This window comes from Perca fluviatilis, chromosome 14, assembly GCF_010015445.1.
Source record: "Perca fluviatilis chromosome 14, GENO_Pfluv_1.0, whole genome shotgun sequence".
NCBI classification, from domain to species: Eukaryota; Metazoa; Chordata; class Actinopteri; order Perciformes; family Percidae; genus Perca; species Perca fluviatilis.
The window spans coordinates 30,054,515-30,072,014 of record NC_053125.1 but is presented as its reverse complement, the minus strand read 5'-3'; the positions used below and the strand labels follow the sequence as shown (position 1 = coordinate 30,072,014).

The following is a 17,500-nucleotide window of genomic DNA, read 5'->3' as shown; positions in this document are numbered from 1 at the left end:
TCCTGATTATTTACATGGAGTCTGGTGGAAATATGCTGGCTCTATACACTCTAAAAGTCCTGATTATTTACATGGAGTCTGGTGGAGTTTGGTGATGGTGATTTCGGGGCTGTTTCATGTTAAACTAAAAGGATCTTACTCTTTAACTAAAAGCTCTATCTCTGTAGGGATCCATCCCATAATGTTGTCAGACACTTAGAATAATAATCGGAGCTGGACAGCTGGTCTGTTGGCAGTGCGTGTGACTACTGCAGGTGTCCAGCGGGGGGCTCCACCACGCCACACAGCTCCGTCATTTCATACTGGAGACACTCTGGGACTCAGTCGCACGTTTAGATCTCAGATCAGCTTCTATAAAGACTTTAAAAGAGCTGGTTCCTTTCAAAATAAGAGTCTTGTCTTTAGGAAACTGACTCAAGTTCTGTTTATGTTTAAACTGGGATTTTCATCACGACATATTTCCATTTATAAACCTATATATTGATATGTAATGGTTCAAATGGCCAGCTGTTAAGTGTGTGTGTGTGTGTGTGTGTGGTGTGGTGTGTGTCTGTGTTGTGTTCAGGTACATGTGTTTCTGTGGGAAGCTGCAGGATCCTCCAGCTGACCCCTGGTTGGCTCCTCACTCTTGCGGCTCCGTCTGTCAGAAGGAGCTCAAACCCAGCTGTGGACACACCTGCCTGCTGCTCTGTCACCCCGGTAACCACACACACACACACACACACACACACACACAGACACAGACAGACAGACAGAGAGAAAGAGACAGCAGACAGACAGACAGACAGACAGATTACACCTTCCGTGTCAGAGTCTGTAATGTTTAACTGTGTGTGTGTGTGTGTGTGTGTGTGTGTGTGTGTGTGTGTGTGTGTGTGTGTGTGTGTGTGTGTGTGTGTGTGTGTGTGTGTGTGTGTGTGTGTGTTTAGGTCCCTGTCCTCCGTGTCCAAAGATGGTTTCTGTTTCCTGTCTGTGTGGGAAAGCTAAGCCCCTCCCCCGTCGCTGTAGCAACAAGGTACGCCTAAAAAAACAAATTCAAAAGATTTAAACTCATGTGTTTTACTGGACGGAGTTTATAGTTTGCACTCTGAAATGACGTGTGTGTGTGTGTGTGTGTGTGTGTGTGTGTGTGTGTGTGTGTGTGTGTGTTTTTGTGTCTCTCCAGGCCTGGTCCTGTCAGCAGCAGTGCAACAAGTTGTTACCCTGCAAGCAGCACACCTGTACACAGCCCTGTCACACAGGTACACGTTATATAGACCTTAGTGGTCCTCTAATACTGTATCTGAAGTCTCTTTTATATAGACCTTAGTGGTCCCCTAATACTGTATCTGAAGTCTCTTTTATATAGACCTTAGTGGTCCCCTAATACTGTATCTGAAGTCTCTTTTATATAGACCTTAGTGGTCCTCTAATACTGTATCTGAAGTCTCTTTTATATAGACCTTAGTGGTCCTCTAATACTGTATCTGAAGTCTCTTTTATATAGACCTTAGTGGTCCTCTAATACTGTATCTGAAGTCTCTTTTATATAGACCTTAGTGGTGCCCTAATACTGTATCTGAAGTCTCTTTTATATAGACCTTAGTGGTCCCCTAATACTGTATCTGAAGTCTCTTTTATATAGACCTTAGTGGTCCCCTAATACTGTATCTGAAGTCTCTTTTATATAGACCTTAGTGGTCCCCTAATACTGTATCTGAAGTCTCTTTTATATAGACCTTAGTGGTCCCCTAATACTGTATCTGAAGTCTCTTTTATATAGACCTTAGTGGTCCCCTAATACTGTATCTGAAGTCTCTTTTATATAGACCTTAGTGGTCCCCCAATACTGTATCTGAAGTCTCTTTTATATAGACCTTAGTGGTCCCCTAATACTGTATCTGAAGTCTCTTTTATATAGACCTTAGTGGTCCCCTAATACTGTATCTGAAGTCTCTTTTATATAGACCTTAGTGGTCCCTAATACTGTATCTGAAGTCTCTTTTATATAGGCCTTAGTGGTCCCCTAATACTGTATCTGAAGTCTCTTTTATATAGACCTTAGTGGTCCCCTAATACTGTATCTGAAGTCTCTTTTATATAGACCTTAGTGGTCCCCTAATACTGTATCTGAAGTCTCTTTTATATAGACCTTAGTGGTCCCCTAATACTGTATCTGAAGTCTCTTTTATATAGACCTTAGTGGTCCCTAATACTGTATCTGAAGTCTCTTTTATATAGACCTTAGTGGTCCCTTAATACTGTATCTGAAGTCTCTCTTTTATATAGGCCTTAGTGGTCCCCTAATACTGTATCTGAAGTCTCTTTTTATATAGACCTTAGTGGTCCTCTAATACTGTATCTGAAGTCTCTTTTATATAGACCTTAGTGGTCCCCAATTACTGTATCTGAAGTCTCTTTTATATAGGCCTTAGTGGTCCCCTAATACTGTATCTGATGTCTCTTTTATATAGGCCTTAGTGGTCCCCTAATACTGTATCTGAAGTCTCTTTTATATAGACCTTAGTGGTCCTCTAATACTGTATCTGAAGTCTCTTTTATATAGACCTTAGTGGTCCCCTAATACTGTATCTGAAGTCTCTTTTATATAGGCCTTAGTGGTCCCTTAATACTGTATCTGAAGTCTCTTTTATATAGACCTTAGTGGTCCCCTACTGTATCTGAAGTCTCTTTTATATAGACCTTAGTGGTCCCTTAATACTGTATCTGAAGTCTCTTTTATATAGGCCTTAGTGGTCCCCTAATACTGTATCTGGAGTCTCTTTTATATAGACCTTAGTGGTCCTCTAAAGAGGAGAGTGGGGACAGAGAGAGAGAAAGAGAGGGGGAGGAGAGAGTAGGGACAGAGAGAGAGAGAGAGAGAGAGGTAGGGACAGAGAGAGAGAGAGTAGGACAGAGAGAGAGAGAGGTAGGGACAGAGAGAGAGAGAGAGAGGGGTAGGGACAGAGAGGTAGGGACAGAGGTAGGGACAGAGAGAGAGAGAGAGAGAGAGGTAGGGACAGAGAGAGAGAGAGAGGAGAGAGAGAGAGAGAGAGAGAGAGAGGTGGGGACAGAGAGAGAGAGTAGGGACAGAGAGAGAGAGTAGGGACAGAGAGAGAGAGAGAGAGAGAGAGAGAGTAGGGACAGAGAGAGAGAGAGAGAGAGAGTGGGGACGCAGAGAGAGAGAGAGAGAGAGAGAGAGAGAGAGAGAGAGAGAGGTAGGGACAGAGAGAGAGACAGAGAGAGAGAGAGTTAACAGCCAATAAAAACTGATAAAAGGACTAACTTCAGCCAATGACGCTGACACGATCCTCTAACAGCCAATCAGCTGTTAGGAGTCTCCCTGACAGCCAATGAGAAGCTGTGGCTGGACCGTAAAGTGATGATGTCAGAGGTTAACCTGTTCAGGTGTTAATCAGCCAATCAGAGGTCAAGGTGTGTCACATGTCTGACCTTTGAGTCTGTTCTAACTTATCTCTGACGGACTCTGAGCTGATGTCACACGTGTCTCACCATGTCTCACCTGTCTCACCCTGTCTCACCTGTCTCACCTGCAGGGGACCAGGCCTGACTCAGCCAAACGCTGAGCACCCCGCCACCTGCTGATGGGTCCAAAAGTAGTGCCCCGCTAAATGCTAATTAATTTTTATATATATATATATATATATATATATATATATATATATATATATATATATATATATATATATATATATATATATATATATATATATATATATATATATATATATATATATATATATATAGCATGTTTACTCAAGTACAAAGTAAAATTACTAGTAAAAGTGAGCTCATTTAAAATGTAGGCCTACTGACAGGTGGTTACTTTTTAACCTCAAAAATCACATTTATATTGGTTTTTATATCTTATTTATACTAATTATAGCCCTGTTTGTTTGACAGATATTGTTGTATTAAATCGGGTCTTTTGCGGATTTGATAAGGGAAAGCCAAATCATGGTTTAGTTTGACAGATATTTGCCAAAGCAATGGCGCAAAACAACATTAGAGACCTTTTATGTGAAAGAGAAATTTTGAAAATGTTTTTGCTTCATTATATTATTATTATTATTATTATTATTATTATTATTATTATTATTATTAGACTATGATGGTTGTCTTGTTGTGTGGACTCATTTTTGATGAATGAGAGGGACAGGGAGACAGATGATAGCATGTGAGATAGCGGAGAGAAGAGAGTATCTAAGGCGAATTGTTGCAGTGACTTCCATGTTAGGGAGACAGGGGATCCCTTAGTGGCAGTAATGAAGTAACAGAAGAAGTGAGTGCAAAGATTTTGTAAAACGCAAAGTTACAAATACCCTGGGGGCTAATCACCTCCTGTCTTTATCCTAGTGAGGGTCTCTGCTCCGGACGTGTCGCTCTGTGAATGCAACATTGAACATTTAGCACGTTTAATAATGCAAAAACCAGTCCTGCAGGATTATGACAGGAAAGGACTTTTTAGTAAAGCTATCAAAGCATGAGAGTTGGAGTTTCTTCATCTTTGATGCTGACGGACTGGTTCAGCTGCAGCAGCTGTTTCACCTCACTTTGTATTTCCTTGATGGATTTGATAAGGGAAAGCCAAATCATGGTTAGCATATTGGTCTAAAAACATGTTTCCGTGCGTCTCATTCTAACTGTCCATGGTCTCGTTGATGTCCAAATGATTTCCGGGTCTGCAGCCGCTTACTACCTACGATCGCTTCCGGGTCACGAAAACTATGAATGAGGAATAAGATTTATACACATTTAATTTCAGATTTCATCTACAAACACATCAAAGAAAATCGGATAACGAGATAGTTTTTCGTTTTCCGTTTTTTAATATCAGAACAAAAAACAAATAATGTTTGTTTTCCTGTTTACTAACGGTAATTATTAGGGGTGAGACGAGACGAGACACATCACAAGAACGAGACTTTTAAAAAAAATTTAAAGAAATCCTCAATGATGAAATATATGAATGGAAAATAGTTTTTTTATTCAACTGAAAAATCACAAAATGCAAAACAATTTAGGTGCATTTTGAAATCAACTATTAATGATGAATGTTATTTAACTTTTTTTTTTACTATTTTAATGAATAATATGCAGTAAAGGACGTGCAAACACTGCAAAATGTTTTGTATAAACTCTACCAACTGACTTCTGCCCTGTACAATTTAACCCTTAAATGCGCGCGTGATGGGATGACGTACCTCGGTTCCAGTGTGTGGAGCAGTCGCCGAAATCCGACATTTTCCACCACAGAAAATGGCCTCATATCAGCTGCAGTGAAAGCGCCCAAGTCCCTGTTATTGCACTCACCGGTGGCAGAGATGCGAAGGCTTCTAGAGTCGTTTGCCCTTTAGTGTTTTCGTGGCGGCTGCAGTAGTTAGCAGAGAGCTGTGGTGGGGCTGGAAGTGTTTCTGCATAGAGCTCGTGTTAGCCGCGGTGTACGGCATGTTTTCTTACAATGTTTACATATCGTGTTCGTCTTGTCTGTCGCTCTTTCGCCGTTTATTACTTATGCTCTTATTGTGTTGTGACTAATTGCACAGTGTGATGTGCTTCTCATGTGAAAATGTTCCCTAGAGAGGTAAAATGTTACTCTTAAATGTTATCAAAAGCGAAGCGGTGGCATTCACCCTTTAACTTTTAATTAGGCCTAGGGAAGAAAGATACAAAGAGCTACAAATGACTATATTGAAAACTAATATAAATTACATATTGTGTTCGTCTCGTCTGGCGCTCTTTCGCCGTTTATTATTTCCGCAGGAAAACCAAAATGTTGCCACACAGATGATTTAAAAGTGGCAGGGGGATCTTCAATAGTAATATCACGCTGACATCACGCTGACATCACGCTGACATCACGCTGACATCACGCTGACATCACGCTGACATCACGCTCCATCACGCTGACATCACGCTGACATCACGCTGACATCACGCTGACATCACGCTCCATCACGCTGACATCACGCTGACATCACACTGACATCACGCTGACATCACATCGCCTCACGAGACAACTGTTCACCTCGACGAGAACTCTCGTCACGTTTTGATCTCCCTTAGTAATCTCGTTTTAATCTCCTTTAGTAATCTCGTTTTGATCTCCCTTAGTAATCTCGTTTTGATCTCCCTTAGTAATCTCGTTTTGATCTCCCTTAGTAATCTCGTTTTGATCTCCCTTAGTAATCTCGTTTTAATCTCCTTTAGTAATCTCGTTTTGATCTCCCTTAGTAATCTCGTTTTGATCTCCCTTAGTAATCTCGTTTTGATCTCCCTTAGTAATCTCGTTTTAATCTCCTTTAGTAATCTCGTTTTGATCTCCCTTAGTAATCTCGTTTTGATCTCCCTTAGTAATCTCGTTTTGATCTCCCTTAGTAATCTCGTTTTGATCTCCCTTAGTAATCTCGTTTTGATCTCCTTTAGTAATCTCGTTTTGATCTCCCTTAGTAATCTCGTTTTGATCTCCCTTAGTAATCTCGTTTTGATCTCCCTTAGTAATCTCGTTTTAATCTCCCTTAGTAATCTCGTTTTGATCTCCCTTAGTAATCTCGTTTTAATCTCCCTTAGTAATCTCGTTTTAATCTCCTTTAGTAATCTCGTTTTGATCTCCCTTAGTAATCTCGTTTTGATCTCCCTTAGTAATCTCGTTTTGATCTCCTTTAGTAATCTCGTTTTGATCTCCCTTAGTAATCCGTTTTATCTCCTTTCGTAATCTCGTTTTGATCTCCCTTAGTAATCTCGTTTTGATCTCCCTTAGTAATCTCGTTTTAATCTCCCTTAGTAATCTCGTTTTGATCTCCCTTAGTAATCTCGTTTTGATCTCCCTTAGTAATCTCGTTTTGATCTCCCTTTAGTAATCTCCCTTACTAATCTCCCTTAGTAATCTCGTTTTGATCTCCCTTAGTAATCTCGTTTTAATCTCCCTTAGTAATTGAGTAATTGGGAAACTGGCCGTTTCTCGTTTTGTTTTTTCCTTTCTAAACGAAAATCCGTTGGCCGCCAAGTACACGGACCCCGGTTACACCCCGGCTGCGTGGCGTGTCCGTTTATATTTGGGTTGCCACGGTAACAGGTTAGAGCGTGCACGCTGCCTGCGTGACACCGGCGCCTATTCTTCACACCACACGCCAGCGTGTTGGCAGCGTTTCCAGACACAGAAAATAAAAGATGTTTAAATGTCGTTCAGACACAAAAACATTTAATGAATGACATGTTGATGTCTGGACGTCTCGAGGTGTTGATATAAATATATAATATATATAAATATATAATATATATAAATATATAATATATAAATGCAGATATATATAATATATATAATATATAATATATAATATATAAATGCAGATATATATAAATATATAATATATAAATGCAGATATATATAAATATATAAAATATAAATGCAGATATATATAAATATATAATATATATAAATATATAAATTAGATATATATAAATATATAATATATATATAAATATATAATATATAAATGCAGATATATATAAATATATAATATATAAGTGCAGATATATATAAATATATAATATATAAATGCAGATATATATAAATATATAATATATATAAATATATATATATATATAAATATAATATATGAATGCAGATATATATAAATATATAATATATATATAAATATATAATATATAAATGCAGATATATATAAATATATAATATATAAATGCAGATATATATAAATATATAATATATATATAAATATATAATATATAAATGCAGATAGATATAAATATATAATATATATAAATATATAATATATAAATGCAGATATATATAAATATATAATATATATAAATATATAATATGTAAATACAGATAAATATAAATATATATATATAAATATATAATATATAAATGCGATATATATAAATATATAATATATAAATGCAGATAGATATAAATATATATATATAAATATATAATATATAAATGCAGATATATATAAATATATAATATATATAAATAATATAATATATAATATATAAATGGATAATATAAATATATATATATATAAATATATATTATAAATGCAATATATATAAATATATAATATATAAATGCAATAATATAAATATATAATTATATAAATATATAATATATAAATACAGATATATATAAATATATATATATAAATGGATATATATAAATATATTATATATATAAATATATATATAAATATATAATATATATAAATATATAATATATAATGAGATATATATAAATATATAAATAATGCAGATATATATAAATATATAATATATAAATGCAGATATATAAAATATATATAATATATAAATGCAGATATATATAAATATATAATATATAAATGCAGATATATATAAATATATAATATATAAATGCAGATATATATAAATATATATAAGATATATATAAATATATAATATATAAATAAGATATATATAAATATATAATATATAAAATATATATATATATAAATGCAGATATAATATATATATATATATAAATATATAATAATATATATAAATATATATATATAAATGCAGATATATATAAATATATAATATATAAAATGCAGATATATATAAAATATATAATATATAAATGCAGATATATATAAATATATAATATATATAAATATATAATATATAAATGCAGATAATATAAATATATAATATATATAAATATAATATTAAATGCAGATATATATAAATTATAATATATAATGGATAAATATAAATATATAATATATAAATGCAGATATATATAAATATATAATATATATAAATATATAATATATAAATGCAGATATATATAAATATATAATATATAAATGCAGATATATATAAATATATAATATATAAATGCAGATATATATAAATATATAATATATAAATGTAATAAGAGAAGATTTCTTTTCTCGTGTTGTCTTCCCAACAGTGGAAGTGTGAGGAAGAGGGAAGAGTCGTTCTCTTCTTGGCCGTCCGGTCGGCTCTGCTCGACTCCATGCACCACTTCCGGGTCCCTCGCCAGCTGGTGACCTCAATAGGATACAGGGGGAGGGCTAAAGAACCGCTTTGGACCAATCAGAAGACGGGGGGCCCTAAAGGGTTCGTGGGACTTTGTAGGAGACACGTAAGCCGTGAAAGAGTCCAGTTTTTAGTCATCTGACGTTGTAGCGTTTAATTAATTGTTAACTTTTTGGTTTTATCTGGAAGATGTAACTAAACCCGAATGTTTCCCCTAAATATGTGACTTTAAGGAAGGGATATATTGGGGGGATATGCCTGGATGTATGCTGATTGGCTGGTGCAGAGCAGAGTGGGGGGGGGACCATGTCCTGGATGTATGCTGATTGGCTGGTGCAGAGCAGAGTGGGGGGGACATGTCCTGGATGTATGCTGATTGGCACAGGCAGAGCAGAGTGGGGGGGACCATGTCCTGGATGTATGCTGATTGGCTGATGCAGAGCAGAGTGGGGGGACCATGTCCTGGATGTATGCTGATTGGCTGATGCAGAGCAGAGTGGGGGGGTCTAAGCTGTCCTGTACTAATAAAGACCTAAAATGACCCAAAAATCTTTAAAAAAAAAGGACAGCTGTTTATTAAAAACTCATCCAACAGGAAATGAAACTGACCTCCAGGCTTCTAACTCCTGACTCCAGACAGACAGACAGACAGGCAGACAGGCAGACAGGCAGACAGACAGACAGACAGACAGACAGACAGACAGACAGGCAGGCAGGCAGGCAGGCAGACAGGCAGGCAGGCAGACAGGCAGACAGGCAGGCAGGCAGGCAGACAGACAGACAGGCAGGCAGGCAGAGAGGCAGACAGACAGGCAGGCAGGCAGGCAGACAGACAGACAGACAGACAGCGCAGCATGTTTCTGTGGTATGAATGGTCTGATTCCTTGTGTATGTTTATCTAAGTCTTTGTGTTATTAATACCTGAGCTGCTGCATTGTTCACACAGACTCAGGAGCAGTAGGAGGTCAACACACACACACACACACACACAGACACACACACACACAGAGACACACACACACACAGACACACACACACACACAGAGACACACACACACACACACACACACACAGAGACACACACACACACACACACACACACACACACACACACACACACACACACACACACACACACACACACACACACACACACACACACACACACACAGAGACACACACACACACACACAGAGACACACACACACACACACACACACAGAGACACACACACACACACACACACACACACACCACAGAGACACACACACACACACACACAGAGACAACACACACACACACACACACACAGAGACAAAACACACACACACACACACACACACACACACACACACACACACACACACACACACAGAGACAAAACAAACACACACACACACACACACACACACACACACACACACACACACACACACACACACACACAGTGTTCCGAGTGTAAAGACACCTCTGTTTTTGACATTTGACGTGTGACTGATCTGACGTCAGATAATCTGTCTCATGACGTCATTGTTCTCTTCCTTTATCGTTAATATCCAAAAAGTTCTTTAATTAACGACCAGACAGACTCCCGTGATGCTAACCTGATGCTAACGGTCTCACGCTGCCCTGCTCGTGCACGCGGCTGACTTTAAACCCACACCTGCCCTGCCAGCGCACGAGCTGTCCTGTAAATCGGCGTGCATGGAATCCTCCAATCACTGACCGTTACATTCCTTTGAACCAGATCCCCTTCTAAATCTTGTCAACTTTCCCCAGTAGAACGCATGGAGCGGCTGGCGGAGATTAACGTAACCCGGGTCATAGCGGTGAGGGCTCGTGGCAACGAGGACTCTGCAGGTGGGCTAAGTCCACCCCGAATTTACTACCAGACCCGTCCTGTCCTGGAACGGTCACAGGTTCGAACCCCGCGTGTTCCTGTTCTTGGCTATGTGCGAACAGGCCTTAAACTGTGACATTGCTCTATGGAGTTTGGTACAGTAACAAACAGTGTGGTACGGTGTAATTAGCAGCAGAGGTCACTGACACAGTTACACACCCACGCACACACATTAACACACAGAAACAGATCGCGCGCTCACCTGGAAGACTTCCGGGACTTCTTCTACTTTTTCTTTTCTCGTGTTGTCTTTCCAAAAGTAAAAAAGTCGCGAGAAAGAAAGGAGAAAGTCGTTCTCTTCTTCGCCGTCAGTCTCTCTGCTGCGCTCCGCCACCACTTCCGGGTCCCTGCGTCATGACGTCCTTAAGCAAGATACAGGGGAGGGGCTAAAATGTAACGCTTTGGACCAATCAGAAGGCGAGCCCTGAGGTGGGGGCGGGACTTTGTAGGAGCCACGTAAGCGGTGAAAAGTCCAGTTTTTAGTCATCTGAACGTTGTAACGTTTAATTAATTGTTAACGTTTTGGTTTTATCTGGAAGATGTAACTAAACAACGAATGTTTCCCCCTAAATATGTGACTTTAAGGAATATATTGAGTCTGTCAAACTGAACGGTGAACTTTGAGAAGAATATTTGATTTGATTTTGTGTCTTATTGTAATTTTATATGATTGTTTATGAACTCTCTACATCAGGGGGGGTTTCCCAGAAGGCCACACTGGAAACTAGGAATCCCATCCAGGGCCAGACACAGAGAGATTATCGACAGGCTTTTATTTAAGGCTTTTTATTCTAATATTGTGACTGTATTGTTGCATGTCTCCTATCCTGTAGTCTTCTCCTACACTTTGGGCCTCATAAAGTTCCTCAGCCAGAGACAAATACGTTGAAAAAAAAAGCCGAAAAAGTTGGAAAAAGGCTGAAAAAAGCATCAACATTTTCATAAAAAGTGGCAAAACATTGAGTAAAGCATCCAAAAGTTAAAACAAAGTGCCTAAAGCATTGAGAAAAACGCATAAACCGCCAGAAAAGGCGTCAAAAATGTCGAAAAAAACACCAAAAATGTAATTAAACAATAAAAAGCACCAAAAACTTTGGAAAAAGCGACAAAAACGAGGAGGGCCTAAATGTATGGTGAAGGTAAATTGAAATGCGGCCGGATCTGGGCCTCGGGCCTCGAGTTTGACCCCTGTGCTCTACATACTTATTAACATTATTTAAAGGCGTGGCCGGGTGGGCCCAGCGGTAGAGCGGGCGCACATATACTGAGAGGTGAAGGCCTCGAGGCAGAGGACCAGAGCTCCAGTCCGACCTGGGACGACCTGTCCCCCCCCCCCGCCCTTCATATCTAACTGTCCTATCCACTAAAGGCAGAAATGCCCAAAATAATAATCTTTGAAAGAACCCATTATAAAGTGATATGCCTGAGTCTGTGGATCATTTAATATTTCCCTAACGCTTGTGTTGTCCTCTGATTGGCCAGATTATAAAGCATGACGTATAAATTATCTCCCAATTCTGTGTTACATCTTCTTAGCCAACTTCTTTCCAACCTATTACCACTAGTGTTACACTTATTTAATATATGGTCAAAAAAACGCATTTATATAAAATTATACCTAATTTCTGAGTTTAAAAAAAAAAGCTGATTATTCTGATAAAGAAACTTTGAAAACAACACAAGGGTTAACTGTTATTTTCAATAAAGTTGTGGAGGAGAAAATAATATCATCTAATCACGTGTAAGATGATGATGTAACAGTTTAAATATCTTTCTGACAGACGATTGGTCAACGCAGACATCTGTCTAGTTATAATAAAACATGTTAATGGTTAAAAAGTAGCTACTGTGTAAAGCATCTTTATTTATTTAACAATAATCAATAATCTCTCTTTAACGTCACAGTTTCAGCCAATCAACACTCAGTTTATTATTTCATCATCACTTCACAAACGTCAACAGGAAGTCACATGGTCACACACAGAAAACAATCAAAAAACTGCAGAAACGCACAGGAGTTTCACAATAAAAGCCTCGGGACTTCCTCAGCCAATCAGGCAAGAACAGAGACAAACTGTGGCTCCTGATTGGAGGAGAGTTCAGAGAACAACAACCAATCAGCTTCAGTTAGATTCTTTTATTCTTTAATTTTACTAGAAGCTGGATCCTGATTGGCTGATTTTCTCTTCGAAGCTTCAGAGACTTTTATTTTGTTAGATTCAGGAAAGATTTTAAGAAATTAACTCTTAAGATTTAATTTATTAATATAAATACTTCGTAAACATCAACACAGTAACAACATTTAGGAACGTGTGTTTTTCGGAGCTTAGAACAGGAAGTGACGAGCTTCAATCCTTCAAAATAAAACACCTTTTTTCCCAGATAAACTTAAAAAAAAAAGGTTTTTGGCTGTGATTGAAGCTAACGAAGCTAATGATGCTAACGTCCTGTGTTAGCCCCGCCCCCCCACCTCTCTGAGGGCTCGTGCCCCCCACCACCATTTTATCCCGCCACGCGGTAGTTGGCGTGGAACTCGGGCTTGATGTCACAGACGCGGCGCAGCAGCTCTCCCAGCACGGCCTCCCGGTTGCCGCGGTAACTGGCCTGGATGTGACTCATGCGCTCCACCGTGTCGCGGTCCACCTCCACCGCGCTGTTGCCGTGGGAACCAAGGGCCTGGAGGGGGAGGGGGGGCAGAACATATTTTATTATTCAATGAAAACGTAAATAAGGCCTTAATTCTTCTAACTATTATCTGTCTGTCTGTCACTGGTGATGCTGTGTCTCTATGACATCACCCGACAGGTGATGTCATAGAGACACAGCATCACCAGTGACAGACAGACAGACATGTATATGTACACACAGTATATATATATATATATATATATATATATATGTGTATATATATGTATATATATATATGTGTATATATATGTATATATATGTGTATATATATATGTATATATATATATATATATATATGTGTATATATATATATATATGTGTATATATATGTGTATATATGTATATATAGTAAACGTACTGCAGCCTCTTTGGTCTTGAACTCCTTCTCTCTCTGCAGACGGTACTGCTCGATCTCAGCCTGGGCCTCTTCTTTAGCCTGCTTCAGACGACGGTTCTTACCTGGAGACACAGACAGGCAGACAGACAGGCAGACAGAGAGACACACAGACAGAGAGACAGGCAGACAGACAGACCGAGAGAGAAACAGAGAGAGACAGAGAGAGAGACACAGGCAGGAAGAGAGAGAGAGAGACACAGGCAGGAAGACACAGAGAGATTGAGACAGACAGGCAGGAAGACAGACAGGCAGAGAGAGAGAGAGAGAGAGAGAGAGAGAGAGAGAGAGAGAGACAGGTAGGCAGACAGGCAGGCATAGAGAGAGAGAGAGAGAGAGACAGGCAGGCAGAAGGACAGACAGAAACAGACAGAGAGACAGGCAGGCAGACAGACAGACAGACAGAGAGAGAGACCGGCAGACAGACAGACAGAGAGAGAGAGACAGAGAGATCTTGTTATAGACTGAATTGTATTATCCTGAAAGTGTTTCTGTTATTTTGTCCATAGTGTCTCTGTGACTCAGAGCTCCCATGATGCTTAGCGGCTGACTCACAGAGCAGCGTTTTAACCATTCAATCATTCAATCATGTTAAAGAATTACGGCCAAAGGTTGTTTAATAAAATATAACCAGGAGTTCAGTTACTGCAGTCGGAATATGATTCACCAAACACACACTGCATTCAAGTCTATGGAGGATTAAACACATCATAATCTGACCAACCAGACCCCATTCACATTCTGACACTTTAAACACATGATAGTAATCACACTGATGATGTTATGGACAGATACAACGTCACGGTTTAATACCTACATGTATTCATAATAATAATAATAATAATAATAATAATAATAATAATAATAATAATAATAATACCACAGACTGTATATTAAAGGTTTAAACCTTATTTTTACGGTTTGAACCGACAGGCAGCAGGAACAGTAGTGACGCTACCGACTGTCACAAAAACACATTTTTACCAAAATCCCGCGAGGTAAAGACAGGTGTGTGTCAGCCGAATTAGAGCCAAGACGTCCCTGATTCTGAACATGTCTCCAGTTTGATTGTTTTATTAATAAAAACATTAAAATAGAAGCAGAGTCTGTAAACTGGCCTATGTTTCCATTGACTCCGTGTTACTGTGCTAGCGGGCTAACGGGCCGCAGCGCGCTACCAGGCCGCGCGGTGCACTCACGTTTGCGGGCCTCGGCCACCTTCTCCGCGGCTCTCTTCTCGGCCTGCAGCAGCTGCTGGATGCCCTGGGACTGGCTCGCCATGTTGGCTCAAAACACAGAGACACGCGACAGATTCACGAGCTGAAGGTCGACGGAGTCCTCTTCTTCTTCTTCTTCTTCCTCTGTTGACTGCAGTCAGCTGATGCACGTCACGCTGCGGGCCCATCACGTGATTTGGTCACGCGGAGGCTCTTTTTGTCCCACTGAATGCTTGCTCTTGGGGGAATTACTGGACTTGTTGGGGCTTTGTAAATTATAGAGTGGTCTAGACCTACTCTATCTGTAAATTATAGAGTGGTCTAGACCTACTCTATCTGTTAATTATAGAGTGGTCTAGACCTACTCTATCTGTAAATTATAGAGTGGTCTAGACCTACTCTATCTGTAAATTATAGAGTGGTCTAGACCTACTCTATCTGTTAATCATAGAGAGTGGTCTAGACCTACTCTATCTGTAGAGTGTCTCCAGATAACTCTGTTATGAACTGATACTATAAATAAAATTGAACTGAATTTTATTTTTGTGGCATTTTAGGCCTTTATTGACAGGACAGTTTGGTCATGGGGTGACAAGCAGCAAAGGGCTGCAGGTCGGAACCGAACCTGTGGCCACTGCGTTGAGGACTGGGCCTCTGCTCTGTACACGGGCGCGTACTCTACCAAGTGACCTACCCAGGCGCCCATCTTATTCTTATTTTAAACTTTATTAGCAACACAGTTATAGAACAATCAACAGTATCTGCTGGTGTTCTTGGTTTTACATACTTTCTTAAACACTCGCACACACATTTACACACATATATACATATATATATATATATACATATATATATATATATACCCATATATATGTATATACACACATATACACATATATATACATATACACATATATATACATATACACATATATATACATATATACACACATATACACATATACACACATATATATATATATATACATACACACACACACACACATTTACACATATATATATATATATATTTTATATACACATACATATATATATATATATATACACAAATACATACATATATATACACATTATATATATATACACACATGTATACATACATACAGACATACATATATATATATACACACATATATATACACACACATATATATATACATATATACAGTGCCTTGCGAAAGTATTCGGCCCCCTTGAACTTTTCGACCTTTTGCCACATTTCAGGCCTCAAACATAAAGATATAAAACTGTAATTTTTTGTGAAGAATCAACAACAAGTGGGACACAATCATGAAGTGGAACGAAATTTATTGGATATTTCAAACCTTTTAAACAAATAAAAACTGAAATATTGGTACAAAATTATTCAGCCCCCTTAAGTTAATACTTTGTAGCGCCACCTTTTGCTGCGATTACAGCTGTAAGTCGCTTGGGGTTGTCTCTATCAGTTTTGCACATCGAGAGACTGACATTTTTGCCCATTCCTCCTTGCAAAACAGCTCGAGCTCAGTGAGGTTGGATGGAGAGCGTTTGTGAACAGCAGTTTTCAGTTCTTTCCACAGATTCTCGATTGGATTCAGGTCTGGACTTTGACTTGGCCATTCTAACACCTGGATATGTTTATTTGTGAACCATTCCATTGTAGATTTTGCTTTATGTTTTGGATCATTGTCTTGTTGGAAGACAAATCTCCGTCCCAGTCTCAGGTCTTTTGCAGACTCCATCAGGTTTTCTTCCAGAATGGTCCTGTATTTGGCTCCATCCATCTTCCCATCAATTTTAACCATCTTCCCTGTCCCTGCTGAAGAAAAGCAGGCCCAAACCATGATGCTGCCACCACCATGTTTGACAGTGGGGATGGTGTGTTCAGGGTGATGAGCTGTGTTGCTTTTACGAAACATAACGTTTTGCATTGTTGCCAAAAAGTTCGATTTGGGTTTCATCTGACCACAGCACCTTCTTCCACATGTTTGGTGTGTCTCCCAGGTGGCTTTTGGCAAACTTTAAACGACACTTTTATGGATATCTTTAAGAAATGGCTTTCTTCTTGCCACTCTTCCATAAAGGCCAGATTTGTGCAGTATACGACTGATTGTTGTCCTATGGACAGAGTCTCCCACCTCAGCTGTAGATCTCTGCAGTTCATCCAGAGTGATCATGGGCCTCTTGGCTGCATCTCTGATCAGTCTTCTCATTGTATGAGCTGAAAGTTTAGAGGGCGACGGGGTCTTC

The 17,500-nt window shown here is 38.7% G+C and overlaps 2 protein-coding genes across 2 annotated transcripts in view; one reads left to right on the top strand and one right to left on the bottom strand.

Annotated features, from left to right (window-relative positions):
- The window catches only part of LOC120572598 (NF-X1-type zinc finger protein NFXL1-like), an 18,795-nt gene extending 15,210 nt beyond the window's left edge, over window positions 1–3,585 (top strand). Inside the window, exons 7-11 of the mRNA XM_039821921.1 lie at window positions 566–699; window positions 930–1,015; window positions 1,166–1,241; window positions 3,300–3,387; window positions 3,537–3,585. Of these exons, the coding sequence (XP_039677855.1) occupies window positions 566–699; window positions 930–1,015; window positions 1,166–1,241; window positions 3,300–3,387; window positions 3,537–3,585 (433 nt within the window). The remainder of the gene's footprint in view (window positions 1–565; window positions 700–929; window positions 1,016–1,165; window positions 1,242–3,299; window positions 3,388–3,536) is intronic.
- A 9,268-nt stretch (window positions 3,586–12,853) lies between these two features.
- On the bottom strand, window positions 12,854–15,430 carry atp6v1g1 (ATPase H+ transporting V1 subunit G1). The gene is made up of 3 exons (XM_039822472.1): window positions 15,230–15,430; window positions 13,995–14,095; window positions 12,854–13,624 (listed from the first exon to the last, which is right to left on the bottom strand). Exons 1-3 carry the CDS (start codon window positions 15,309–15,311, stop codon window positions 13,451–13,453), a joined length of 357 nt encoding a protein of 118 aa, XP_039678406.1. The 5' UTR covers window positions 15,312–15,430; the 3' UTR covers window positions 12,854–13,450.
- Window positions 15,431–17,500: the final 2,070 nt, after the last annotated feature.

What these genes read in the sequence shown, in the direction of transcription:
- atp6v1g1 (XM_039822472.1), bottom strand. Translation starts at nt 15,311, where the DNA reads ATGGCGAGCCAGTCCCAGGGCATCCAGCAGCTGCTGCAGGCCGAGAAG. An exon ending in GGTGGCCGAGGCCCGCAAAC is followed by an intron (nt 14,096 to 15,229) that starts GTGAGTGCACCG and finishes CTGTGTCTCCAG; the next exon opens with GTAAGAACCGTCGTCTGAAG. An exon ending in TCAAGACCAAAGAGGCTGCA is followed by an intron (nt 13,625 to 13,994) that starts GTACGTTTACTA and finishes CTCCCCCTCCAG; the next exon opens with GCCCTTGGTTCCCACGGCAA.